At 54.4% G+C, this 27,300-nt stretch overlaps 1 protein-coding gene across 5 annotated transcripts in view; it reads left to right on the top strand.

The window, feature by feature from the left end:
- The window catches only part of DUSP8 (dual specificity phosphatase 8), a 46,496-nt gene that overhangs the window by 12,134 nt on the left and 7,062 nt on the right, over positions 1-27,300 (top strand). For 4 of the 5 annotated variants that reach the window (XM_071427732.1, XM_071427736.1, XM_071427734.1 and 1 more), the window contains exons 2-6: positions 2,140-2,533; positions 8,891-9,029; positions 25,546-25,712; positions 26,829-26,988; positions 27,176-27,299. In XM_071427732.1, coding sequence (XP_071283833.1) covers positions 2,303-2,533; positions 8,891-9,029; positions 25,546-25,712; positions 26,829-26,988; positions 27,176-27,299 — 821 coding nt within the window. In that variant the 5' untranslated portion in view covers positions 2,140-2,302. Of the gene's footprint in view, positions 1-2,139; positions 2,534-8,890; positions 9,030-17,799; positions 18,208-25,545; positions 25,713-26,828; positions 26,989-27,175; position 27,300 lie in introns of those variants that run through there. The other variant, XM_071427737.1, reaches the window with a different exon arrangement.

Raw genomic sequence — 27,300 nt, 5'->3', positions numbered from 1 at the left:
GACGTAATGAGGTGTGTCATATCCCAGCAGGAGCCAGCCTCGCTCCCCCTCAGACCCCCTAATTAGAACTGTTTCAATTTTTAAGCCCCCCTGAGGAGAGCTGGGGGGAGCGGGGTTCCTGCAGCGGGGGGACCGCCCGGTGCCCGCCGAGGGGGCTGCTCTAATTGGAATTGTGGCCCGGAGCTGCGGGGCGCTCCGTGGGGCCAGGCGCAGTGTGCCAGAGTGCCACGGGGCTGCCAAAGCGCTTTGTGCCAGGAGGGGCTGTCGCTATCTCAGCTTCTAGGGGATTTTTTTTCCCTCCCGTAATTTGTATTAACACGTTGGCAGAGGCAGCAGGGGTGTGATACAAGGGCAGAAAAGTACTGCACATCCTAATGTGGCCTCCTATTGGGAGCTTGGATCCTGGGACTGAAGCCTGAGACATCTACTCCTGCTTTGGGAGGCAGGTCTGGTAGCCCAGGAAAGTTTGGGCTGTTAGTGCTGGAGTCACGAGCCAGAGGAAATGCTGGAACCCCCATCCTCACATTCTGTGGCTTTCCATTCTTTTCCTACAAGCTGGCAGTGTCCTCCAGGTTTGGTGGCTGGTAACTGAGGTCCCTGACATGTCGCCAGTAGCGTGTCTGACTCAAGCATCTTTTTTGTATCTTGAGCTACCATTGCAGTAGGTGCCTGCAGGTGTAAGAGCTCATGGGACCTGCTGGCTTGCCTGGATCAGAGTGACTCGTAATCCTTCTCTGGTCTGTGGACCAAATCCTGATCCTGCAGAGGTCAATGAAAATCTTTACACTGGCCTTTTCAGGCATGTTATTCATAGGCCTCCTAATTCAGATGCATTAAAGCTTCCGTGAAGCAGCTTGTGGGTTCTCTCTAAAACACTGTCTGGCAAGAACAGGAGCAGCCGGGTAGTAGCCCAGGCTTATTTTCTGAATGACTGCAGTGGCTTTAAAACCTAATGCCATTAAAATATCCTTGCAGTGACGTGTTCCATTAAAACTTAAGAGGACACCCTCAGCTGAATGCTCCCTAGCCTGCCTGCTATCCTTGCAGACCTTGTGGGCTGGACATGGAGGAATCTTGTTCTTCACCTCAGAGAGCACCAGGCTTGACCCCCCTCAGCTCCTAAGATGGAAACACAGGGTATTTGTATTCCAGGCACTCCTGTATGTGAAGCCCCTTTCTAAATCTGTGCAAGTTAGGTGCTGAAAAGCAGAGAGCTCTCTGGGGCCATCTCAGTCCAAGTACAACTTCCCAGACCTCTGCCTTGATGCCTGGCCTGTTTCTTGAAGACAGGAATAAAGGCCAACTTGATTTCTTGTCTTCTCTTGACTTACCAGGAGGCAAGCTGGCAAAAATACCCGTGAGCAGGCTCGGATAAACAGGCAGGTGAAATCCAGTGTGAAGTGATGAACATGAGTGAGCAAACCTGATTTGGTGGTATGTGTGATGGGCCCCGAACTAGCTTTTACCATGCAGCAGCAGAACCTTAGAGCTGAGCTAAGCTGCTTCTGTGAAACCATTAGCTCTGGGCTTGGCAGAGGTCAGAAAAAGCAAATTGAGTGTGAGGAGCTGTTGGACTGGAAACAGGGAAAGGAGGTGACATCTTGCCCTGTGCAGGTCCCTGATGTGCCTGGCTCTCAAACATGGCACATCGGGGCTGGCCAGTGTGGCAAAAGGTGTCTGTCTGTGTAACTGGTGGCTCTGTAGATGCTTTGATCTGAAAAGCTCCTTAAATTAGGTCTAAATGTGGTAAGAACTGTGGAGAAGATTAGGGAACAGGCACATGTGGTTTTCTGGTGAAGCAGTAAGGCTCACCCAGAGGAGCCATCAGTTAGCAGATTTGGAGCAAACCAGGGGAAGGACTTCTTCAGTGTAACTGGCAAGCCATTCTACTTCTTGCCACTGGCCACTGTGCTGTTAAATTAAAAGCTGACATGACTTCAAAAAGCAATTAGACAAATTTATGGAAGAAACTTCTGCTGAGGGCTATTAAATACAAAGAGAAAACCTCTTGCACGTGCCAGCAGGCTGGGAGAACACATCTCAAAAGTGTGGCTTGTTGCACCCTTAGGTTCTTCTGAAGACACCCAGAGATCATCCTGCCTAGCTGATGGGTTGTTGTCTCCTTTCTTCTCTTTCCAGGTTCAGCACAATGAGTTGGCACTCCGGGCATTAGCAGCGTGAGGAGAATAGGACGGGTGCTGCCCTGCCCACCCCTCGCCCCTTGCTCATTCCCCTTGGGGACACGGGTGCCCTGCCCTTCCACCCCTTGCTCCCCACTTGCCATAGAGGGGACTGGCCCGTTATGGCTGGGGACAGGCTCCCACGCAAGGTGATGGACCCCAAGAAGCTGGCCAGCCTCCTGAGGAACGGAGCCGAGGGCACCCTGGTCATCGACAGCCGCTCCTTCGTGGAGTACAACTCCTGGCACGTCCTCAGCTCCGTCAACATCTGCTGCTCCAAGCTTGTCAAGAGAAGGCTGCAGCAGGACAAGGTCTCCATCACGGAGCTCATCCAGCCTGCCTCCAAGATGAAGGTAAGGGGTCTGACCCTCACCTTTCCTGGTGGGTGCTCACACCCTCTTCTCTTGTGGGATGCACACTGGCCTAAGGGATCCTTCCTCTCCATCCCTCGACCCCGGTATCTGCCAGCATCTCTTTGACACCCTTTGGAGAGCTAAAGTGTGAGCTCATTTGGCCTCAGGGCTGTCCTCGGGGACCTGTTCATTGCCCTCACCCCACTGACGTGGCTCCCTGCTTCAGGAGCCGTCCCCGAGCAAGTCTAACAGGTATATCAGCTTTAGGACTTGTCTTATGACAGCAAACAACCCCCCAAAGCCTTCCTGGAGCTGTAAACTTAATCCCCTGCTAAAAACTCTTCCCCTCCCCTCTGTCATCTCTAACTCCATTCAGGGACATGTAATCCTCCTCCCCTGTGACGCCAGAAGCTCTTATCCGGTGTCATGGCATATTATCTCTCCCAGGCTTCTCTCTATCGCTCCTGGTTAAATAATAGAGGTGGCTCCGAGCCACGGAGCTGGGCTGGAGCGCCGGCCGGAGCAGTGCCGGGTGTCCCTGCAGGGCCGGGGGCTGGGTCGTGCCCTCCTGAACTGCTGCCCGAGGGCTGCGCTGGTGGGTGCCGAGATGGTGCCCGGGGGCAGTGCCCGTGGGTGCCGAGATGGTGCCCGAGGTCAGTGTTCGTGGGTGCCGAGATGCTGCCCCAGGGCTGCGCCGGTGGGTGCCGAGATGCTGGCCCAGGGCTGAACCGGTGGGTGCCGAGATGCTGCCCCAAGGCAGTGCCCGTGGATCCCGCAGAGGCCACGGGACGAGCCCGCGGACGGTTCACCATCCGAAGGGTGGTTTGCCATCACAGCCAGTTCTCTCCCACCGTTCCCTCACTGCCGCCTTGTAATTTTATGGCAAAGCGAGGGTAATTCAGGCGATTAATCAAATGCTGGGCCCAGCTGGAGCCATCTGCGTCGTGTGTCCCCCCCCCGCCCCGCCGGCCCGAGGAGGCACCGCTGTCCGCATTGGCTGGCGGTGACATCAGCCCGCGGGATCAAGGGGACCGGCGGTGCGGGGGGGCCGGCCTCGCGCCAATCTGCTTCGGGGATGCTCTGGGCTGGGCGATTCGGAGGGGATTGCAGAGACTGATTCCTGAACGGCTTTAGCTGCTCTTAAATCCCCTGGAGAATAAAGCAGAATAATCAGTTTTTCGCAAGCTCCGAGGAGAGCGGAGCGGCCGCCCTCCTCCCGGCGAGGGTCACCTCTGCAGTGGCCGCTGTCACGTGGAGCGGCAGCAGCGGCAGAACAAGCGATGCGCAAGGGGAAGGAAGAAGAGGAGGATGATAGGGAAGGGGGAAGCGTGGAAGAGTTAACATCAGCTGATGCCATCCGCCTGCAAACCTGCAGCTCGCCAGCTGCAGCGGAGCAGTGGGCTCCCAAAGGAGCCGGCTGGTCCTTCCTGGCATTCCCTGCTCTGTCCCCATAGAAGGAGCGTAGAAGGATCGTTTTCTCCCGGCTCCTGGATCATTGCATAATGGTCCACGTACTGGCTGGGGATGTGATTGTAACCAGGGATGCTAGGAGAAGAGGAGAGAGGCGTTGCCATCGCCTTTAATTCCTTTTTGCTTTTCTTTTGGATGCGGCTGAAATCCCTCCTGCCACATCCACGGGCAGCAGGCTGCATGTCCCCACTGCTGCTGCTGCTCTGCACAGCCCCTGCCGTGCCCACGGCTTGCTGGCTCTCCCAACACACGCGGCTCAGGAATTAATTAAGCTTCAGGACACCCTTGAGAGGTTAAGCCACTTGTCCTGGGAAGCTGGAGTGGGATACTGGGAGGAGATCATTGCCCTATTCTCATCTGCATAAAGCAGGGGGGTGGCGGTGGCTTGGGGTGTCCAGGCCTTTCTGTGCATGCACTTGTGTGGTTGCATTTTGGGCTGGTGAACTCTCTTCTCACCCTCTTTCCTTCTCCCTACCTCCCATTTCAATCAGACAGTATTTTGGGACCCCGAGAAATCAATGTGAGCTGCTACCTCGAGGTGCACAGATCCTCAGAAGGGGATGCTGAAAGCTGATTTACGCCTCTGACACCCGGTGTCATTCCCCTGCCTCCGCTGGTCAACATCCCCCAGCCCTGCTCTGCCCCTGGCTCCGCGGTGCTGGGGGCGGGGGGCACGGCTGGCCTGGGGAGCAGATGGCAGGAAGGGTGACATCAGTAGCGCGATTGTCCGGCCCCATTATTCCTCCTGACGGGCCTCCCGCCCTCCTCCTGTTTCCTGCTCCCGGCCGGCCGGGGCTGCCGAGACAAAGGCGGATGGCAGCGACGCGGCGCTGCCCGGGCAGCCACAGGGCAGCCCCGAGCCCTCGCCTCGTCCCACTCCTCTTCATCTCCAGCAAAGAGAGATGAACCTGCTCATCCCATCCCAGCGACTCTAAGCGAGCTGTTTGCCTCCTGGGGAAGGACACGGGCTGATACAGGGCAGAGCATTTGAGCAAACCCCACCTGGCCGCCAACGCCGCTCCTCCTGCCTGCGTGCTGGCGGGGGGGTGGGCGGGAGAATTTGTCTAATTTGCTTTTCCCAGTGCTTACTCTCTCCTTTTCCATGTTGCAGTTAAGGAAGGGTACCATTAGCAATGCTTCTGTGGGCTGCAGTTTGGAGTGATGCTGTGGGATAGCAGCAGCTCCTGGCTTTTTTTGGAGCAAAGAGAGGAAAGGACCATTTGGGAGGAAAGAACAAGTGGAGACATTTAAAATCCCTTTATGTTTTCAATGAATTATGCCTATGATCCTATGATTGTGGCAGCTGCCATAGCCACTGCTCCCCAAGCTGTCATGTGGACCATCTTCCCATGGTGCCCAATCTGGGAAAAGCTGCAGCAGCAATTCCTCTTGCAGTCATTTCCCTCCACACAGAAATGGTACCAACATAACTTGTTATGGTTGGTTTTCAACCCTTCTCCCAGTGCTGACAATAATAAACTCTCACAGTAAAAAATTCCGATAACAACTGGAATAATTCAGCTCCTCCGTGCAGTTTGGAGAGCAGAGGTTATGGGAAATTCCTGCTTGGGTTTTTCACTAGCACTTCTTTAGGGAAATGTTGAAAATTTTACTTCTTCAAGATCCCCCTGGAAAGTCCACCTCTCAACCATTTCTTACTTCCTGAAATGGAGCAATCTCCAGAGCAACTACAGTCATGCTTTGAGGCAAGACAAGGGTCTCTTCAGGTGATGGGAATATTTATTTATTTGCATTAGGGGCTTGGCTCTGCAAGCAGCTGTTTTGCTTGAGGGAAAGCTGGGGCTTATTTTTGAGCCTTGTGCCTGGCTGCTCTTTATGTTGATGGAAGCCCTGTTGTTTCAGTGAGGTGATTCACTGTGTTTTGAAACAATACGTGACTGAGATGTCAGTAGTAATTGGGATAATAATAATAGCTCACTCTTATCTTAGCCTGGATCACCTGTAGAGCATCATTATCCCTGCTTGGCAGCTGGGGAGAGACAGAGCTGGGACCCAAGCTGTGTTAACCATGCAGTGCTGGGGACTGACGTCCATGTGGGAGTTACCTCCAGCCGATGTGGGGACAGTGATGGGAGGCACAGGGCTTGGCACAAAGGCAATGAATTGATGCTCTCAGCTGGGGTTTGGTTGGAGCTGTTGGTCCTGGCTCCTGGTTGGTCATATCCCTCCAGCCAGGATTTTAGCAGGGACGAGGTTTGTTCTTGGGGAGCTGCTCTGGGGCACCTCCAGCACTGGAGTGGGCCAGCAGCTTTTCAAAGGCATGCATGGGTTTGCAAGCCCCACTCAACATCTATCTGGAGCCAAAAGATTTGCTTCATCTTGGCCCTCCTGTCCCTTGCTACATGGATGTGGGGACCCTGTCTGGAGGGTGATGCCTGGGGTTACTTCAGCAGTTTTGGGGTGACAGCAACCCACATGAAAGTGTTGCTTTTCAGAAGAATACCTCTGTTTTCAGCTATGTCTCTGTCCTATGCCAGCACCTGGCAGAAGCAGGAATCTAGTATGGAGCATCTCTTCATCTTTACCCTCCTCTGCCCAGTTAGCTTTTAGCCTCCCTATGTTTAAAGCCAGAGATGGGGCGTTTCAGGAGGGCATGAGATTAATGGGAGACCCATGTGCTTGATTAAACGTCTGTGTCTTATTTCCCTTTGTGGTGAGGAGCTGGGATGCCAGTGCATCCTTGTATGCTCCATGAGGGCTCCTCAGGACCTTCCTGCAGGTATCCTCACCCCAGCAAGCCAGGTATTTATTTTCTGCAGCCAGGCCATGTGAGGCCAACACTCGTTTGGCATTTACATTGAGTGAAACCTTATAACTTTAATAAGATGTAAACTGTGTTGCACATCTCTGCCGTTGCGCAGCAACCCTGCAGTAATGGCCCAAACAAAGCCTTCCCGTGTGGAGGAAACACTAAATCCTATTGTGGGATAATGCTGCTCAGCCAGAGCTGGTATCTCTCCTGCAGCCTCCTCAGCCTGGACTGTGCAGCTGGGATGAGCCCCTGCCCCACTGCAGAGTGGTTCCCGCCTCACTGTGCTTTTGGTGAAAGATGTTTTTGCTGGTATGGGACTTCAGGTTGAGAATTGGGTCTTTGGGATGTGCTAGGGAGCCTTGAAGGGCTAGGCAGCTGCTGAAGACTGGTAGGTTCCCCGTTCTGAACCAGCTTGACAGCCAGCGTGTTTCCCTCCAGCTGTGTTTGGATGACCTCCCACAAAAGTCCTGCGTCAGGATTGGCTGAGGAAAAGATGCTGGAGTAGATCCTCATCTGGCTTATCTCAGGTGGCTCCAGTCATTTTTCAGTGTCTTATTTTAGAATTCCCATGTCCTTTTCTCTTCCCTCTTATGCTCTCCTTTCATGCCTCCTGTCATGCTGCTGATCCATGGGGCCGGTTTAGCTTTGCAGTCCGTGGTGCCAGGCTGGGGACAGGTGTGTCCTGTGAGCCCCCTCCTGGAGCACAGCTGTGCGTGGTGCCCCGACGGGGATTCCTGTTGGTGCGGGGCTGTCCTTCCGCTGCGGCGCAGAGATCTGATGAGCTCAGCCAAATCAGTGCTCCCTGCAGCTTTATTTGGATGGTGCTCACGTTGCTGAGCAGGGAAGCACCTGCAGCAGGGTGTGAAAGCAGCAGTAATAATAACAGCAACCCTGAGCGAATCTGCTCTAGTGGTGAGATAGGGCTTGGCAGTGAGACAGCAAAACGAGGCAGGTGTCCATGAGTGGTACCTTGTTCAAGTGGTCTCCTAAAGACATTTTGGAGAGGGCTTGGCACAGGGTGGCCAATGGGCAGCTCCAGCACTAGCTGCTGAGAAGAGAGCAGCTTGCACACATTCCCTCCTTCCCTGCTTGCTGCTGCCTCCTCCTCCTCCCGTGATGTGATGGATGTGCCTTACCCCGCTGGCTGGAAGGGCAGGTGCTCTCAGGGCAGGTGTGTGCCATACACCCAGCTCTTCAGCAGATGAGCTGAGCTATGCCTCTGTGAGGATTTTTATCTCCTTTTGGTGCATGGACCTTCAAGGAGGTGTGGGAGTATCTGTTTGTGCCTTGAGTGCTCTCATTGCAATCCAGTCATCACCAGGCGTGGGGGGACTCCTGCCTGCAGGTTATCCCACCTGCCCCAGTTTATCCCTGCAGTGTGTGGTATGTAAAATCACGTGGGAGCAGCCCAGGAGCTCCTTCTGCTCTTCCCAGTTTATCCCTGCAGTGCGCAGGCCCCAGCACACATTACAAAAGGAAGAAAGCGCATCACCTGGAACATCCACTAAGTAATATAAGAGATTTTCCCTTTCCTTCAGCCCTTAGGGGTGATCTGCAGGTTTGGGGTGACATGTAGTGGCAAGGTGTCCCCAGGCTGAGCCCTGAAGAGTTGTTGATCCAGCCCCCACTGACTCCAGCCACAGCACTAGGGCTGTGCTGGGAGCACCCCTGCCTGCAGAACCACTCCCAAATCCCTGTGTTCCTGTTCCTGTGACACCAAGCTGAGGAGGAGTATCTGAGGGCAAAAGTTGGCTGGGGAGGAAGTGGTGGAAGAAGTTGTGGTGATTTCTGGGATGCAGTTAAGTAACAGCAAGATGAGGGTGGGTGATGGGGAGGAGTGACCCTCTTTTGGGTACGATGCTCAAAAGCACTTGTAGTTGGTGAGAGTGTGGCAATGGGCACCTCTACTGACACGTTCACCTGCAGCCATGGAGCAGAGTCCCAGCCTGGCTGGATACTCCATTTGGTGGTCAAAACCAGCTTGTGGAAATTGTGTGGAGCTGGAATTTCCTGCTTGTGTGACCACTAAATTCAGCTTTGCTTCCCACGGTGCTGTGGAATCCTCAGTGCTCAGCCCACTTCTCTGATGCCCGTTTTTTGCCACTCCCCTGCAGGTGGAGGCGGAGGACCACCAGGATGTGGTGGTCTACGACCAGAGCACGCGGGACGTCACCGGCTTGGCTGCTGACAGCTTCCTCTCCATCCTCCTGGGCAAGCTGGACAGCTGTTTCCACAGCGTCTCCATCCTCACAGGTAGGAGCCCTGGGTTACCACTGCATCTCTAGGGGCACTCATGCCCTTAGCCTGGAGCGATGGAGCTGTGTCCATGTGCACCCGCTGCCCTGGCCACCAGTGGCTGTGGGGGAGGAAGGCAGCCCTGCACGCAGGCTGAGGAGGCTCAGCCCACACTGGCATCACTGGGTCTTCCCCATGCCTTCGTTCCTTGCACTGTCCATCTCACCACCAGCCAGGGTGAATGAAAGAGGAGAGTACAGAGGAGCTGTGGTGGCATGGATCCAGCCATCCAAAGCTGCCCTTTGTTCTCCCATCCCTGTGTTGCTTCATCCCTGGTCAGTGTGCCAAGGAACAGACCCGGTTCAGGCACTCTGCTCCCTCTTGCTGCTGTTAAAGGGAGGGCAGGAGAAGAAATCCATGGATGTACTGGAAAGGAGAAGGATGGCAGGGGCAGAGGGTCATCACTGAGTGAGTCAGGGTCTGCTGGGGATGATGCTCTCCGGACACAAATGTGCAGGCAGGAGGAGGCACGTGCTGCCCTAATTACAGCCCTTCTGCAGTGAGGCAGGTGACTGATGAATGAAAAGCTCCAGCCCAGCAGAGAGGAGAAGAGAGAGGCAGGGAACTCTCTGAGAGAGAGCTGAAGATGCCTTTGATTCCCCTTGGCTGGGACAGCCAGGCATCTGCCCTGATGGCTGCCTGCCTTTGAGCTTTCTGCCCATGGATGGGTGGGCAGGCACTGCCCGTGCAGCCCCTCGGTCCCACTGAGCTCAGCCATGCTCCTAAACAGTGCCAGAAGCACAGAGATGGGAATCACCTCTGTCCCTCAAGCCTGTCCTCATCCTGTGGGCATTGGATACTGCTTTGGGGCTGAGGCAGAGGGTATCTCTGTGCCCTGCCATACCCACAGAGTGACAGATGCTGGGGAAGGGTAATTGTGGGGGGAAGGTAGCATGGGCAAGTGGCATTCAGGGAGTCCTGCCCATGCAAGGCAGGGGTAAGTGCTGTTGAATTAGAGCAGCTGCATTGTGATGGGGGGGAGAACAGAGCGGAGAAACAGCAGGATTAAACCCCCTGGCCCCAGGTTCTACCAACAAAACCAAGCAGAGACTACACAAAATCATGGTCAAACTAATTATTGTGGCCTGGGTTGCAGGAGCTCTGCTGAGGCCAGTGCTGGAGGATGCCTTCCTGAGCTGGCTATGGCAGTCCCTGGCCTGCCTCAGTAGCTGTGCCTGCGGTTCCAAGGTCACTGTGGCATAAACTAGGGCACAGCTTGGCATGTGGTGCAGGAGAAGGAAGTGGTAGATTCAGTTGCATCTGGGAAGGAACCTGCTTAGTCATGGGGATGGGTCAGGAAATAGCCTTGGTGGTGTCACCTGGCACCCCCTTTCCCAGGGCTGGGTGAGGAGCAGAGCTGGGTGCTGGCTGCAAACCCCTGCCCTGCCCCACCAAGTCCTCCTGGAGCTGGACAGGGCTGAGTGAGATGTCCCTGAAAACCCCAGAGCCTTTTCCTGCCTTATGGCAAGTGGAGGGAGCCCTGTATTGCCAGTGCCCCCCAGCTGCATGCACAGCACGCTCCAGCAGCGTGCCACCCCCTCAGCCATCAGCACACCACCAGCAAACCCCTGCCAGCAAACCTGCTGTCCCCAACTTGGGCACACGCCTCCTCCATCATCAGGACAGCCATCTCCATCCTCCTGGGCTGCAGGAGCCCCAAGCAGGAGTGTGGGTCTGCTAGGCACCAAGCAAAGCTCAAGCCTCCCAAATTAAAAGCGCAGCAGGGCCTCAGCCACATGTGGAACACGGGCCACCAGCAGGGGGAAAAGCTGGAGCTGAAATGTGGAACACTGGGTCATGGCGGCAGTGTTTCACATGGAAATCATGACTGGAATGGCTGTGCAGAGCATCCAGCAGAGGCTGGGCATGCTTGCTGACAGGCACAGCTTCCTCCTGCCTGCGCTGTGGGCAGCAGTGGGCTGGTGTAGAGACAGCTCTGGAGTGCTTGGGGGCTCTGGGGCAGGATGTGTGAGTGGGCCTGATTCTGAACCCTTGCCCTTGTGGGGTTTAACCCCTCGGTCTGTCCACTCCAGCCTCAAGCACCTTGTCCTGCCCCAACCCATTTGGTGTCTCAGAAGAAGTGCCTGAGTTCTCCTTGGAGGTGCTTTGTGATCCCAGTGAGTTGGCTATCCCAAAATTGGGAAAAGTTCAGCCTGTCCCTCAGTGGGTGCCATTACCTCAGGGAAGCTGTCCTGAGGGTCCCCAGTTCAGTGTGGCAGCCCTGCAGAGCCCCTCTGTGCTGCCCAGCTCTCTCAGCCCAGCAGATGCAGGGGTCTGTGCCTCCGTGTCCCCATCTCATGCAAACACCAGGCTTGGCTGTTCCTGCTCACCTCCAGGCCAGCAACCTTCTGACCCTTGAAGCAGCTGATGGAGGCTGATGGGTGAGGACAGGGGAGCTGGGGGTGGCAGGACTGGTGCCAGGGACTCCTCAAGGGTTAACAGCCCAGAAGCAGTGATTCCAGTGGCTGGCAGGGAAGAATCTGAGTCAATTATTCCCAGTCTTGGAAATCATCAGCTTCTCTTCTTTTTTCTTTTTTTTTTTTTTTTTTAATTGTGTAAGTATAAATAGTGCTGCTTGCTGCCCTCCATCCATGGGAGCAGAAAGACTGTTGATTTATATGGTTTTCCTGACATCACATGAAGTGGTGGAAAACTGAATGGAGCCAACATTTTTCCTGCATTACGTAATGCCCCCTCCCTCCCAGCCCAGCTCTGCTATTCCTGCAGGAGCCTGACTGTTCTTTAACCTTTGTTTACTTCAGCACAAACCCTTGCTTTTTTGCTTTTTTTTCTGCTTTTTTTTTCTTTTTTTTTCCTTTTTTTTTTTTTATTTTGCTATCTTTGTCCTCCCTTATTCTTCCCCTTTGTAATCACCTGCTTGGTTTTTATTAAGAGGCATTATCTGCTTATGAAGCAGCAGCAGCAGCAGCAGCAGCAGTCTGGCTTCATTGCTCCCTGAGAGCTCCCATGTGCCAGCTCTGGTATGGGAGCCTGTCCAGAGTCCTGTGTGGTGCTGTGGTGTGGGTGCTGAGCTTCACCAGCTCCTCTCCATTTGTCCAGCTGCAGTGGGCAGTGTGGAGATTTTCTTCTACTCCTATTCAGTGGCTAAAAGCAACAGCAGAGGGCTTGGGATGCTGGTCCAGGTGATGCTCAGTCACCCATCCTGTCCCTGCTCCTGGTCCTTAGCTGAGCACTGGGCTCCTCTCTCCCACGCTGGAAGCCATGTGCCAGCTGGAGATAAAACCAGGATGGCAGAGTGGCCAGCAGTGGCGGCCCCACAGCCTGGGCTGCAGGGCTTGGACAGAGGCTCTTTTTGCTCAGTTCCATGTGCTGGGGGAGCTTCTCTGCTGTGATATCGCCTCCGACCTGAAACAGGCCCCTCAACTGCGTTCTGAGCTCCAGTCATGAGCTTTTCATCTGGCTCGGGAGCGCCTGTGAGATCATCTTCAGCGCCCCCCCTCCCCCCGCTTTTGTACCAATTCTTCAAGGAATGTTTAAATTTTCCAGTCCTGTTCTTTCTAAAATTGGACCGTCTGTTTACTCCCAGGATTCGGAAAGAATGTAACAATATCATCAGCGACAAATCCCTCCCAGGCCTTCACTCGCCATCCTCCTCAGCCAGCAGGCTGGCCGTGACCCAGGGCTCTCCAGCCCGGCCGTGCCGTGGCCCTCCAGCACGGCTGCACAGAGTTGTAATTGCATGGCTGCGGTCATCTGGGTGGGGGCTGAGATTTTGGGGATTTTGGGGAATCTACCAAAGACAGGTGACTTTGCCGCAGGCAAAAAGAAGTAGTGAGAAAGGAAAGGGGATTTCCATTGCAGGAGCTGGCTTGGGCTGTCCAGGCATGAGTGGGTTTAGCACTGAAGCACTGGCTGGAATTATTTTAGACACAAGGGCTCAGAGATATATTATTTTAATTTTTAAAAAGGGGAAAAAAATGAAAGAAGGAAAGAAAAAACACTTATCTTTTTTCTTTTTTGTTTTTATTTTTCTTTTTTTTCTGTGTAGGGACATCACTAAAAAGAGGTTAAACATCAGGGTGACTGAACATGGCTTTGCTCATCCTTGGCTGAAAATTCTGTAATGCTTTTTCGTGTCATGTTGGTGAGAAGCCACATGCCAGCTACACATTCCCTCACTGCCTGCTCCTCTTGAAACATACTGGGCTGGAGCTGGAGCTATTCTAGAGGAAAAGAGAAGATGAATGAAAAAAGCCAAGCTAGGCAGGTGTGAAAGCAGGGCAGAGGCAGGGCAGAGCAGAGGGGGCTTGCCTTCAATCTGAGTCTCAGAGGCTGGAGTGGCAGCATGTGTGTCCAAAATACGCTGAAGATAAAAGCTTAGCAGGATCCAGAACCAGGATTGAGGTATCTTTATAAACTCAATGTAAGGAAAAAGAATAAACCAAAACCTAAGGGAGAAAATACCCCAAATACCCACACATTGGTCACAGAATCACAAAATATTCTGAGTTGGAAGGGACCCACTAGTATAAAGTCCAACTCTAAGTGAATGACCCATACAGGAATCAAACCCTCAAACCCATGGGTGTCACTAGCACAATGCTCTAACCAGGTTAGCAAATCTCAGGGTTTATCAGTCACAAGCTGTCTGATGGGAGTGGGGAGGCAGGACCTGGTGATTTGATGGTCCGTTCCTCATCAACCGCTCTGCACAGCGTCACGATTTCACCTGTTGAGTTTGGGCTGTCAGTGTGTCTGCTGGAGACACAGCATGTGCAGAATACTCTGCTCAGTACATGGGCCTGAAGGTGCCCTTGGAGGTCAAGCATTAGGCTATTTCAGGTACCCTCAGACTGTAATGTCTAAGAGCACTTGGGGGCTTACTGGCATGAATCCATCAGATGTACCTACAAGATTTTCCTTTAAGTCTGATTACTGTCTCTGAACCTCCTTGCAAGCACCTCTGTCCACCTGTGGCCATCTCCATCCCATAGCATACTGTGATGAACCCAAAGAAGCAGATGCTCAGCTGGCAGGAGTGTGGGTATGAATAAGGAGGGTATGGAAGTGGGATGGGACAGGAAAAAGAACTCCCACAGGACTCTCAATTTCTTGCTTTTCCCATACTTGGGAGTTTTGAAGAACCAGCTTTGTAAATAATGTGAATGGGGATTCTGGTTGTTCTTCATGTAAAATTGCCCACATGATGGTCAGGAATGGAAGAAGGGCAAGAAGGGCTGTGCAGGGGCTTACATCCAGCTTTTCTTCGGGCTGTAGGTGGTGAGGTGCATGGAGATTACCTGTGGTGATGTTTTTCTTATCCCTGTTCAGAGGACTGGTGGTAGTACGCTGATACCAGCCTAGAGGGAAAGGCATTTTTTAAAAAAATCTAATGGGAATACCAGGGTTTTACAATTTTTTTACAATCCTGGAGGTTTAGGTAACTCTCTGAACCTCCCTTCCTCTCATGCAAAACATCCCTGGAGGAGTTGCTTCCTTTCCTACAGCAAAGCCATCTGGGACCACTTTAGCCAGGGCAGGACTGTGTGTTCTTGCCCTCTAGCCCCTCTTCAGTGGGTGCTGGCATCCTGCTTCAGACACCCACCCTGGTGAGTGCCCTGGGGAGTGCTCCTAGTCTCCTCAGTCCAAGGCACAGAGGCAGAGTAAGGTGCCCCCTTCTCACCCTGGGCCACGAGCAGGAGATGTCTGGGAGGCTTTGGGCCCGGCGGGAGCAGTGACTGCCTCCCTGGGAGGGGTTAAGCCAGGTCACGTATGTGCTGGGCTGATTGTATTCCAGACCTATGCTCTAAACCTCCCTGTTTAGCAACGCTGTCGTCAGACAACTTGTTTTCCCGATTCTAAAATTACCCTGAGGAGCTTCCCCTCCCCCTCTGGCCGTGTTTTTTAACCATTGGACCCAGAAAAGGCAAGCAAAAGGGTCAAAGGCAGAGTGGGACAGAGGAGAAGGGGTGTAGGGAAGAGCAGCCCTCTGATTGCTCTGCCTTAGAAAACTGCTGTGTAATTTCATTTCTCATTTCTGGAAGGTCAAGGGGAGGAAGGCAACTTCCCCAGTGAGAGATCCTGATGGGCAGGGGCCACTGCCCAGTTACAGTTTCCTTCCTTTTGAGAAATCTGCCTCCCCTTATCCGCCTCCCCCTTCTCCCTGGGCCTGTGCTGCATGCTTGCAAAAGGTCGTCACTGGCAATTATTACCAGGTCCCAGTGCTGGGTGGAGAGAGGAACCACTGGCCCTGCCCAGCTGGGCTTGTGCCAGGCTATAGGCACTGTCCTGACAGGCTATGTAGGTGCTGGACAGGGACTCATCCTGCTCCCTGGTCTTGCAGGAGGATTACATGAGTCTCTGCAACCCATTGCAGCAGATGTTTTTCCAGTGAGTGCTGTGGCAATGAGAGTGAAGTGAGGCTGACTAGGCTGGGCATCTCTCCCTGGGTGATGCACCTTTTGTCTTATAAATAGGGGCTGGAGGCAGGATGGGTGACATCCTGGACAGGAGGAGCACCTGGGAAAAAGGGACAAGGAGCAGCAGCTGATAGATGGAATGTATTTCTGCACTATGGATGTTGCCTTTTATCCCTATGCTTGCCAGCTGCCCCCTGCCCCAGGTGACAACCGCCATACTGGTTTTGGTAAAAGTGTGCAGAAAATGGGGAGAAAGCAGAGAGGAGGATGGTGCCTGGGCAATGGTGGCTGCAGGTGGCATCTCCATGTGGCTGGGCTTCACACTGGTGGAGGAAAGGGGCTGCTGGCTATATGTTCTTGCTTGTCTTTTGCTGAGGATCAGAGGGGTGTGGGACACTGGTAAGCCTCCTGCATTGAGGTCTACTTGGTGGTGTCATGCCCAGCCTCCCACCTGGTGCTCCCAGGAGCTCTGAACTGAACTATCAGTCCAAACACATCATGAAGGACACTGGCATTACCAAAATAACTTGTGCCCAGGGCTCTTGGAGACCTGAGGGAGATGGACAACCAGAGGGGCAGTGAGAAAAGGCAAATTTTGTTTGTGCATCTCTAGGTCAGGGGCAGGTTGAGTATTGCACCCCTTAATTCACTACATGCTTCCTGCAGCATCCCCCTTGCTCACCGCCACTGACCCAGTGACCCCAGGAGAGTGACTAGGTGCCCCCAGTAGACCCCCAGCCACAGCCACTGGAGCACGTCACTGCTGGATCACCCACCAACACGGGCAGAGCTCTGCTGGGGCAGGGGCAGTGGGACACAGAGGGATCTCCATCCCTGGCAGGCATTGGCACTGGCCACCAGCATCATGCGCCCTCCCTTGTAGTGACAGTGGTGGCAAATGTGGGGGACCACAGATCCCCCTGGGGACGTGCTGTGGTCGTCACTTCCCGAGCACGGCTTGTGGGGGAAGGCTGCTTCTCTCTTCCAGCCTAGTTGGAGCACGCTTTGAATTTTATCCAACCTCTGACCCACATCTGATAATAATCAAACCATATTTGTTACAACAACAAGGCTCGTTAGGAGGCTGGCTCCGCTCGGGGTGGGGGGGAGGAGACAGCACTTAGTTAATGCCAATGACCTCATCTCATGTGATGTCATTCAAAGGAAAAACACTGAAGTCACTCACATATGGCTCAGCCTGGGGTTTTTCAGCCCATAAAGCTTCAGATTTTCAAAGGCACAATACATGCCCCCCCCTTCTCTCCCCCGCTTACTATAATCCTGAGTGATTTTCTGGAGGCCTGGGCTCAGAGCAATAAACTCGTAAGGAGCTGTGTGGAGATGTATTAAGGAGTTCTGCGGGTGGGAAGCAGGGGACAAGTAATTTTCTCCCACAGAACAAATGCAAAGAAGAAAATACATCACTCCCCACCTGCTTCAGAAGCCCCTAGAGATGGCTAGACCCCCAGTGAGGCCAGGAAAGGCTATTCCCACATGTCCCTTCTTGCTAGAGTTTTGCACGTGAGGAGGCTTTGGCAAAGGGTACATCTCCTCCAGAGCATGGTCCTGCTTTGCTGGGACCGGGCAGATAACTCCATCTGACATGGCCATGCACAGGTGTGAGCAGCCCAGTGCCAGCAGCCCCTTTTCCTGCCAGCTGTTGGGACCCATTCATCATCAGCTGTTTGGGACCGCTCCAGGATGAGCATCCTCCTGGGTGATGCTCTCAGTGGAGACATTAAGGGACAAGATGAGCTCGTCATTAGGGACCTGCTGTCTCGTCCCCAGCTCTGCCCCGCACCAAAGAGCCCCGGAGAAGTTATTTAATCTTTTGTGACTCAGTTTCCCTCTTGGGAAACTGAGATCATGGCATTGCCCTTCCTAGTGCTGGGGTTCAGAGTTAAACCTCGCCCAGGGGATGCACGTTGGTCCTGCCAGGAGCCGCTGTGAGGAGGGGGTGCAGCCGTGTGGTGCCTTCCCGGTACGAGGAGCAGCACGGAGCCGGGATGGAGTGCGGTGCTGCATCCCCCCTTCTTTGTGGGGGTTTGATCGCACACCGCCCCGGCAGGTGCTAAAATGAGGTGTGGGCATGAGCTTCCTCCCACCACGTTCCCGTCCCCATATGAGCTGCGCGGGGCCAGAGCCGGCGCGGTGCAGCGATCCATCCATCTCCCGCCGCGGCCGCTCGCTGCGGGGGGCTTTGGGCAGGCGAGAAAATCGCGGTTGCGCCTTTAAGCGGGGAGCGAAGCATATGTCAGCCCGGCGTTGTGCTGCGTGTCTGTGTGCTGAGTAAGGAATGCGGCCGCATGCCTGACCCGTTAGCTATGAGCGCGGTACGGGCGCGCAGCGAGCGCGGCGGCGGATGGGGCGGCTGCTCCCGGGCTGAGCTCACTCGGGCTGGAGCGGGCGGAGAAGAGGGGGGCGGCCGGGGAAAGGGGGCTACGCCGAGCCCCCCTACCCGGCTCGGCTTTTTTTTAATGGTTTTTATTTTTTCAGCCTGAAGGCTGGAGCCGGGGGGAGGCTGGCATTGCTCTGCTGCAGGGGCGCTTTTTTGGTTTTTTTAGTATTTTGTTTGCTCGCCAGCTGTTGTTTGGCGACGGTGAGAGGTGCCCCCGCGAGCCGCAGCCCAGCTGCCTGGATGCCCGTGGATGTAATGATTGCTCCCTCCGAGGACCACTTCTGGACAGACATGCGCGAGGGGCAGATGAAGCTGAAAATAAGGGTGCGGAGGATGAAGGAGAGCAGGGACAAGAGAGGTTTGTCAGCCGGCCCGGCGCCTTTCCTTCCGATGGGGACGGAGCGGGAAGAGGGGGCTGCGCCTCCGGAGCCCTGCTTTGCCCGGGGGCCGGAGATCGCCTTTGCCGAGCGGCCGGCGGGGAGCGGAGCGCGGTGCTGGCCATACAAAGAGCGCAGGCAGCTGGCGAGCGGGGAGATGGAAGCGAGCGGGGAGCGTGCGGAGGGGAGCGGAGCGGAGCGATGGCCGGTCCCCAGCTAGGGGCGATGTGCGCAGCGCCGGCGGAGGCGGCCGCGCTGGCTCGGGAGCTGCACGGAGAGGGCAGCCCCTTCAGGCAGGTGAGCGGCTGCCTGCAGCGGGCAGAAGCATCTGCAGCGGCCCCGGCGCTAGGCAGCCCTCCCACCCGAGCGGGGGCCGGTGAGACTGCCTGGCCGCGGGGACCGCTCCGGGCTCCCCGGAACCCTTCGCCGTCCAGACGAGCTTGGCGAGGGCGAGGGCGAGGGCGCGGACGGAGCGGAGAAGGGAAGGAGGAAAGCTGCGGGAGCCAGGAGGATCTGCCGCCAGCATCTCTGCGCCCTCGGGCGCCGGGTTGCGGGTTGCGGGAGGGCACCGGGCAGAGGAGAGGGCGCGGGGCAAGGACGGGCGAGGACGGCGCGGAGAACAAGGGACCATCGGCTCAGAGCGCTGAGCTGCTGCCCGCACACAGGCACTGCCCGCCGGAGCCATTTCGCTTCACCAGCGCTGCCCTGCCTGCCCATCTTGGGTGGTTTCTTTCAGAAAGGGATTTTGCAGTGCTTACACCCCCCAGTGACAGGGCGAAGGGCACGCGGAGGAAGGGGATATTAACTGGAGCAGCTTAAAAATATGCCGAGCCTGGGATGACCTAGATTACCGAAGGGTTGAATCAAGCAACTTCCCCTCCATCACCACTTAAAATGGGAGGCTGCTAAAAGTGCCTGACAGGTTTTTGTGGCATGAAGCACATAATCCAGTGATGGTGTCATTAGTAATAAGTCACTCCTGGAAATGACACATTTTTCTTTACTTAGAACGAGTAAGGCTGGTCCAAAGCAGGCACAGTCACCAGAGGAAAATCAAGCTCAACAGCTCGGGGAGTATGTCCGTGGTTGTGTAGGCGGAGGGCTTCCTTTCTGCTGCTTTTCCTTTTTTAAAGATGTTTTCTGTTTCTTTGGGAGAATGGGAGCAGGTTCTGGGTCCAGCCTGCAAGGCATGGGGGGCTGGCACATGTTGGGAGGCAGCAGGGCACTGTAGCAGCAGATGGACAGAGGCTGTTCGGGGTGACCGTTGGGGAAACAGGGAATGCACATGAATCCATAATAGGGCTGATTCATCGGCTTTCTCATCCCCACTGCCTGGGAGAAAAAAAAAAAAAAAACAACCAAAAAAACCAAAAACGAGTCAACAGTGGGGTGATGAAATTTTCTGCCAAATGAGGGGATGGTAAAACCTGGGCAGGGGACTGGGGGAGTGGAAAAAGAGACTGGTTGAAAACTGGACATGTCTCTCCAATGCACTGAGATGGGGGGACACGAAAGAGCATCGGCCAGGAGAGGGCAAGCTGGGCAGGCTGCGGAGCACCAGGATTTCACCAGGCTTGTGGGAAGGATGCTCAAGCAAACGGGCTGTGTCCACATCAGGCATTGCTGGGAGAGATGGGCTGAATCGAAGGGGACTACAGTACTCGGGGAAACAGTGAGGATGGAGGCAGGGGGGAAATTCAGACACGTCCCAGGCAGCAGGAAATGCTGACAAAGCCCCGGAGCTCCCTGGAGCACAGTGAGTAAGGGTGGCAGTAAGCAGTGTTTCATCATCCCGCCCGGCTTAGCTGCCGGCTCCAACAGGCTCCCACCCAGCACGAGAGCCAGGGAGATGGCGTTTGCAAAGAGGGATTTTCCCAGCGGCTCTGGGGGTTGATGTGCAGCCTGCCAGGCTCCTCCATTTTCTGTCCTTCAATTCAACCTGCGGCAGAGATGCTTGGCCGAGCACTAAGGCTCATTGTCATAAGCAGGCTGAGCATAATGCAGGTGAGGGCTGGGGGTTTGCAAGTCCCCCCAGCTCTCGTCATCTCCTGCTGTACCTCAGTTCAGGAAGGTGCTTTAACACTTGGGGATGGATGGGTCAGAGTGCTGGGAGCAGCATGTCCCCCGAGGGGCCGGGCTGATGGAGAGGGGGTATCCAGGCACCACCCTGGCCGCCAAGACAACGCAGCAGCGAGGGAGCCATGCCGGCGTGGCGGCTGCTCCAGCAGCAAGCCGAGGCGCGTGCTCGCTTGCATGCCCCGCTGCTCCTTGCCACGTGCCGCCCTGGCAGCAGCTCCCAGCCACCACAGGCATTTTAATGAGAGCTGGGCAGAGCCTGGCCTCTCTCAGCCCCCTCAGCTGCCAGGAGCTTTAGCAGGGCAGAGGGTCTCCAGCACAGGCACAGGCGCGAAACTCCTCGGTGAGGCTGCGGGCTGCCGCAAAACCTCTGGCAGCTGCTTGGGGAGCCGCTCTCTGAACAGCTCCGGCTGCTGCTCTCCAACTCTCATTATTGCAGCCATGATGGGGGGCTGTAAAACACATCTTTAATACCCCTGCAGGTCTCCTTCTAGCTTCCGGTGTGACAGCTGGAGGTGAGGAGTGGGGTGTGGCAGCTGCTGGCCCAGGGAGGATTTCCAGCTTTGGATCCCCTCCTCCTTGCTGCCACAAACTGATGGCACAGCAGTTATGACATGTCACCTCTTCCCTGTTTCTTGGTGGGGACCTTTGAGCCTGCAGTGCATAGGAGAGGCTGTTGAATAGGACACACTGCTTGGTGTGTCTCTAGGAGAACTTCTATGAGACTCATGGGGCTGGGGGTGTTCGAGAGGCATGTGGCTCTCCTAAAGAGCAGTTTTGGGGTGAGGCAGGTACCTTGGGCAGCCCTTTTGCAGCTTTTTGCTGTCAGCGGGGCACAGCACTAAGGCCAGAGCTGTTGGGTTTTTTCAGAGGCCTCTGAAGGAGGTGGTGAGTCCATAGGGCTGGAGATGAATGTGCAGAGTGCAGCCATCAGAGCAAGGTGTGAGAGTTTTCTCAAGCCCCAGCTCCACTCTACACCTCCAGCCTAAAAAGATGGCCTCAGTGCAGGGAGGGACACAGGGAACAACAGAGAGCTGGGATGTCCATGCTTCATGTGTCCCACACCTTCCTTTTATCCTCAGCAGTGTCTCTTAACATCTCATGCAGCTTAATGGATTGTAAATCCCTAAAGCTAAAGCTTACCACCAGAAGAAAATAATGCCACACCACCACATCCCTGTCCCTAGCCAGGACTTTGTCACCCTCTATGTCACCTTCTCTTCACCACCACTGCTGCCCAGCCTTGGCAGAGAAGGGCACAGTGTAACTCACAGGTGACAGATTATGCCTGCGATGTTGTCAGTGACCCAGCTATGACTAGGATGTCCCCAGAAACCACCTGAAGATGACAGCCAGGGCAGTGGAGGGTTCCCCCGCTGTGTCAGGGTCCCAGCTCAGGAGTGCAGCATCTCTGTCTTTACATCTTGTAATCTACTTCCATGTCTGTTTTTGTTCCCTTTGGTTGCAGCTGTAGGCAGGCACTGGTGCAAGATCTGGCAGAGGGCAGAGAGCCTCCTTCCTCCCTGTGCACTTTGCTGCTGGAGGGGAGGAGTCACACAGCTCCCAGCAGTGCAGGTACCACAGGAGCCTGCTCAAAGATGCTGCTGGCATCTTCCCCCAGCCTGATGGACAGGCTCGGGGAGATCGCCAGGCTCTTTGCCTTCCCTCTGCAGCATCTGTTCTCACAATAAATCCAGTTTCACTGGTGCTTATCATAGATGTTCAGCTGGAAAATGTGCAGAGGGGAGGGCCTGGCCTGGCAGAGATGGGGATAGGGGAGAAGTTGTGGTGTTTTCCCCTCTCCTCTGTTTGACAGAAGGGCCATGCAGAGCAGGGCTGGGGGCTGGCCCAGAGGGGTCTCTGCAGGACACAGCAGGAGGTGGAAGGGTGGTCAGCACCCTGGGAGTGAAACCTTGTGTGATACAGGGTCCCCATTGTTGCACTCTTCTGGCACTAAGTTGCTGCAACACCCTGTGCCTCAGTGTGATTTTCACTTGCAGGAGGGTGATTTTCACTTGCTAGGCCTCCTAGAACCTGTCTGATGCTGGTTCTTGGCTCCTCTTTCCTCCATTTTCAGCAGCAGTAGTGAAAGCATCCCCGCTTTTATTCTGATTCCCTTCCCTTCCAGTTCCCACTTCTCTTCCTGGGCATCATTTCTGCCTCAGGTAATTGCAGTAGGCCGGCAGGCAGTGTTTTTTCCAGAGAATGGTTTTAATAGCCCTCCATGCTGGAGCCAGGAGCAGCTCACTGGGCTGTGCCACACAGGGACCAGCTCCTCCCCAACAGGCCCTCACCAGGGTAGGGGAGCATCCAAAAGAAACCAGAGATCCCCAAACACCCACTCCATGACAGGTACAAATCCTTCCTAGGCTTGATTCCACACGTGCCAAGAGAAATGGTGCTCCTGGCCTGAGCATTGTGAATAAAAGAGAAAAGGCTAGAACTGGTGCTACCCTGGCTCCTCACCTCATTGTGCTCTGCTGCTGTCTCCCAGCAAAACCTGGGATCCATGGCCTGGGGCATAGAGGGGAGGAAAGCCCAAGTATCAGTTGGAGCCCAGCCAGGGACATTCACTGCCTTTGGGATTGTTTGAAGAGCTGCTTCACTTTCTAAAAATGAAAGGCACGTGGGAGCAGCCGCTGCAGGGCTGCAGGGTGGGGTGAGCGTCGCTTCCATGTTGGGATGGTGTCAAGTACCTGGCCCCATCTCTAGGGTTTCCCCCAAGCCCAGACTGCCCTCAGCAGCTGCAAGTATGGGGGAGATGAGGACAGGGGGACTGGGAGCATGCCTGGACTCCCAGACACTGGGCTGAGGCTTTGCTTAGGACAAGTGAGCACTTTGCTTAGAGCAAGTGAGCACATCATTTCAGGTGCCAGCATCCTCCAGTTGTGGCAGCCTGCCCAGGTAGGCACTGCAGCTGAGGGTGCTGCTGCCACTCTCCAGACATCCCTGCCTGCTTTACAGCCCCCTTAGCTCCTGCCTGGATTTCCCCAGGCAGAGGATCTGCTCCAGTGTGGTGGGCACATGCAATGGGCAGAGAGCAGCATGCCCTGACCTGCTTGAACTATGAGATCACCTTAAAGAGCCATACAAACCCATCAACTGCCCTGGGCAGCTCCTGATGGATGTGAGTGAGTGCAAGAGGCTGGGCACCTGTGGAACAGAGCAGGCACTGATCCCTGGGGCTGCATTTGTGTGCGCCCTGCTCCCCAAAAACGTGTTGTGTTCCTTCAAGAAAAATTCCCATGTTGTTTCACACAAGCCCGGGGTCTGATCTGTGCCCCACTCAAGCTCAAGTGCTGCAGGCTTCTCTAGGGGCAGCTGAAGGAAACACTTTCCAAGGGTTTCTGCCCCAGCATCCCCCAGGCATCAGCACGGGGCAAAGCAGGCAGGTCACATGTGTCCATGCAGAGCTCTGGCTAGCAATGGACAGCCCTTGGCAATGGGGCCACAGTGCAGGGATGAGCAGTAACCAGAGCTATGCTGCACCTGTGCTGGGCCTCCTGCTTTTGCTCTGATTTAATGTCCCAGTTGAGGGGTGATGTCATTTCGGAGGGAGCAAGAGAAAAAGAAGTGCTGGAAAAGATAAGGTGCTTTAACTCTACCCCTCCTGTCTTGACTGGGTTTTAAAGCTGGGAGGTGTGTTAGCTGCCAGACAAGAAAACAGAGGGGAGGAAAGAGGTTTGTTGAAGGACACCTTTTCCTTAGGCCAGTGGGAGCTGACACCAGGAAGTGCTGAGATGGAGTGTGATGGAGGACTTTGGATGTTCCCAAGTGGTGTGAGCATGATTTTGTGCACTGCTTTGGCTTCTCCATCACCTTCATCTCACAAACATGTCAGATGAGTTGTCTGCAGCACCAGTCATGCCTCTTTAGAGTGTGGGTGCCACACCAGCAGCCAGAAGGGTGCTCCAGGAGGATCAGCAGAAATGTTGCCAAAATGCTGGAGAAGGTAAATTGAGAATATGTCAAGGCTGCCCTGCTTCCAAAGGGTAGAAGGACTGGCTTGTTAAAAGGTCTTGTTAAGCTGTGGAGATGGGCCAGGGATTCTCAGGATGCTCAGTCCAGAGACTTGGGCTTTCAGAAGGATCTCGTGGGAGCATACTGGTCCCTTTGACAGTCAAAGGCACTCAAGCCCCCAAGTCCTCTCTGCCCTTTGGGTGATGTCAAGCTGCATCTGCTCATTCACATAACTGGGAAAACCTCAAGGGAGACTTGAGGCAGATATGACTCAAGCTCTTCTCCATTGCATGAACTGCCACCCAGATGTCCTCAGCTGGAGGGGAGTGGAATTAGGCCATTGCCAGCCAGACCTGGCTCTATCCTGGAGTACAGGATCAGCAAGTGAGAGCAAATCAGGATCAGTGGTCTTATGCAACTGTGCAGGACATGCAAGAGCAGTGGGAGTTTTCCAGCTCTCCTTGCTGCCTGCTGTGCAAGCAGGGCAAGGCTTGCAGCCCTGCTCAAGCTTTCAGGACTGGCTCTCAGGCTTTTGACCATGCCAGACACTGTGACAATACCTCTGGCTGTCACATGCCAGCTACTGCAACCTCAGCTGGGGGTTTTCTTTCAACACTGGGTTTCAATTGCTCAAGTTGAGTGTGACTGCCCAGCAGCCTGGACACTGCTTGCTGCCACATTCAGCAAGGTCAGAGCATGAGAAACAGCAGTGGCCTGCAAGTACCATTATGGCACCATGGTGTGTCAAAAATCATGGGCTTGGCAGGGCTGGACAGAGGGGGTGTCTCTCAGAAATCACGATGTGTAAGTGTAGCCAGTGCAGAAAGGTTTGGGCTGACCTCCCAGACCCCAGGAGCTTTGTGTCTCAGTGGGTTGGCTTGTCGTCATCCTGCCCTGATGGATTTTGGTATCAAAAGGTGATCCTGTCCTCAGAATAGTAGGGAGCCAAGAAAAGGACTGTCTCTTCCTATTATTTGTCTGAATGAAGTTGAGAAGAGCCAACTTCATTGGAGAGGGTGTGGGATGCCTCACATGTGCATTAATATCCAGCTGTGACAGGGAGAAGTCAGAGCTGGTTCTCCATTCCTTTCTGTGTGTGTGACACGGCCATCACAATGTATGTGCACTGGTTGGTGGTGGCTGGTGGCTTCTTGCTCCTGGAGGCTCTGTTCTCCGGGCTGCAGGGTTATTACCACTTTGTCCCCAGCCCAGGCCTCAGCATGCCAGCTACTGATGACCTCAGCTGTGCTGCTCCAAGCTCAATGTCCCCATTTTCTCCACAGGAGGCTTTGCCACCTTTTCCTCCTGCTTCCCAGGGCTCTGTGAGGGGAAGCCAGCTGCCATCCTGCCGATGAGCATCTCCCAGCCGTGCTTGCCTGTGGCCAACGTTGGCCCCACGCGCATCCTGCCACATCTTTACCTGGGCTCCCAGAAGGATGTCCTGAACAAGGTACAGCCCTGTGGAGGGTTCACATCTGCCCTGTCCCACTGGGGGCCCCTGTCATGCAGAGGGGTGAAGGTATTAAGGATTCCTCTCCTTCCCAGTGGGAAGACTGCATAGTGCCCTTTAAAAGATGCCAGAAAGGCTGTGCTGTGATGTCACACCAGGGAAGGAATTTTGTTTAAAGGAAAAGTAATGATGAGAAGAAAGAAAGAGGAATTATAGTTAAAGTGCTGCCAAGCATCTGCCTACTGCAGCCATGAAGGAGCCAGCCAGGCATCCTCATCCATGGCAGGCAAGGAGGGAGAGGGACCATGACACCAGACTGGAGTTGGAGACAGAAAGGAGGGAGAGAGAAATTATTTACAGGGAGTAAAATGAAATGAAAGAACAAAATGACAAGAATGTGAGCCTGGGAGCTGGACTGGCTCCATCAAGCCTGCTGGAAGGGCAGGAATGGGCCACTGGAGACCCAGGGCTGAAATCTTGGGGCCAAAATCTTGAAGATCCAATGCCTTGCAGGGAAATCGATGGTTTCCTTCCCTCACCACCTCCGTGGAGGGTTTTGTTTGTGTTTTGGAACTGTGTTTTCTGCCATCCCCACAATGTGGCCACATGCTGGAGAAGAGAAGCATTGCCCAAGCAAGGCATCACAGCTGCCTATGGATAGAGCATCTTCTGGCCACATTGGTTAATGTAGGGTGCTACCAGTGACTCACTCCACCCTGTTGGTGAGATGTCTCATTTCTCCCTCAGCTGATACTTTCACAGTGTTCAGACAGTTTTTGCTAATTTTTTTTCTTGTATTGCCTATTCCTCTCATACTGAGGTTGTTGGGTTTTTCCCTCTGGAACCCCTTTCCAGGTGTCTTTGGCTTTGCCCACTTTACTTGGACCAAAATAAAGATCTGATGAGGTTGAAACCTGTGTCATCTAAATTGACAGATACAACCTTTTCAGCTGGTCTCTGTTGTATTATTGTCAGCTAGGCCAAGGCAGCACTAGGAGACCCACAGGAGAAAATGCTGGGATGGGAAAAGGCAGGGAGTATGCATGGCAAGACAGACCTTCAGTACATGGTGAGGGCTGAACTCAGCTGATCATTTGATGGCTTCTTTCCCACCAGGACCTGATGACACAGAATGGGATAAGCTATGTCCTGAATGCCAGCAACTCGTGTCCCAAGCCAGACTTCATCTGTGATAGTCACTTCATGCGCATTCCTGTCAATGACAACTACTGTGAGAAGCTGCTTCCCTGGCTGGACAAGTCCATTGAATTCATTGGTGAGCTTTTCCTATGGTTGCAGACCCTCCAATTCTCAGCCTTCACAACCTGAACTCTTCTGTCCTCCCTGGTCTTGTTCGCTGTAACTGTTGTCCTTTCACACAAAGGGGCTGGGGACTGGGGAGGGAGGCTAGAACCATTTTGCTCACCATCATTGTTCTCCCTGTTTCCTCTGCCATGCTCCAGACAAAGCTAAGGTGTCCAGCTGCCAGGTGATTGTGCACTGCTTGGCTGGGATCTCCCGGTCAGCCACCATTGCCATCGCCTACATCATGAAGACCATGGGTATGTCATCAGATGATGCTTACAGG

Source organism: Agelaius tricolor, unplaced genomic scaffold (assembly GCF_023055355.1).
Source record: "Agelaius tricolor isolate 1412-34295 unplaced genomic scaffold, bAgeTri1.0.p SCAF_5, whole genome shotgun sequence".
In the NCBI taxonomy this organism is placed as follows: Eukaryota; Metazoa; Chordata; class Aves; order Passeriformes; family Icteridae; genus Agelaius; species Agelaius tricolor.
Note: the sequence above shows the minus strand (reverse complement) of the source record. Positions and strands in the feature narration are given on the sequence as shown.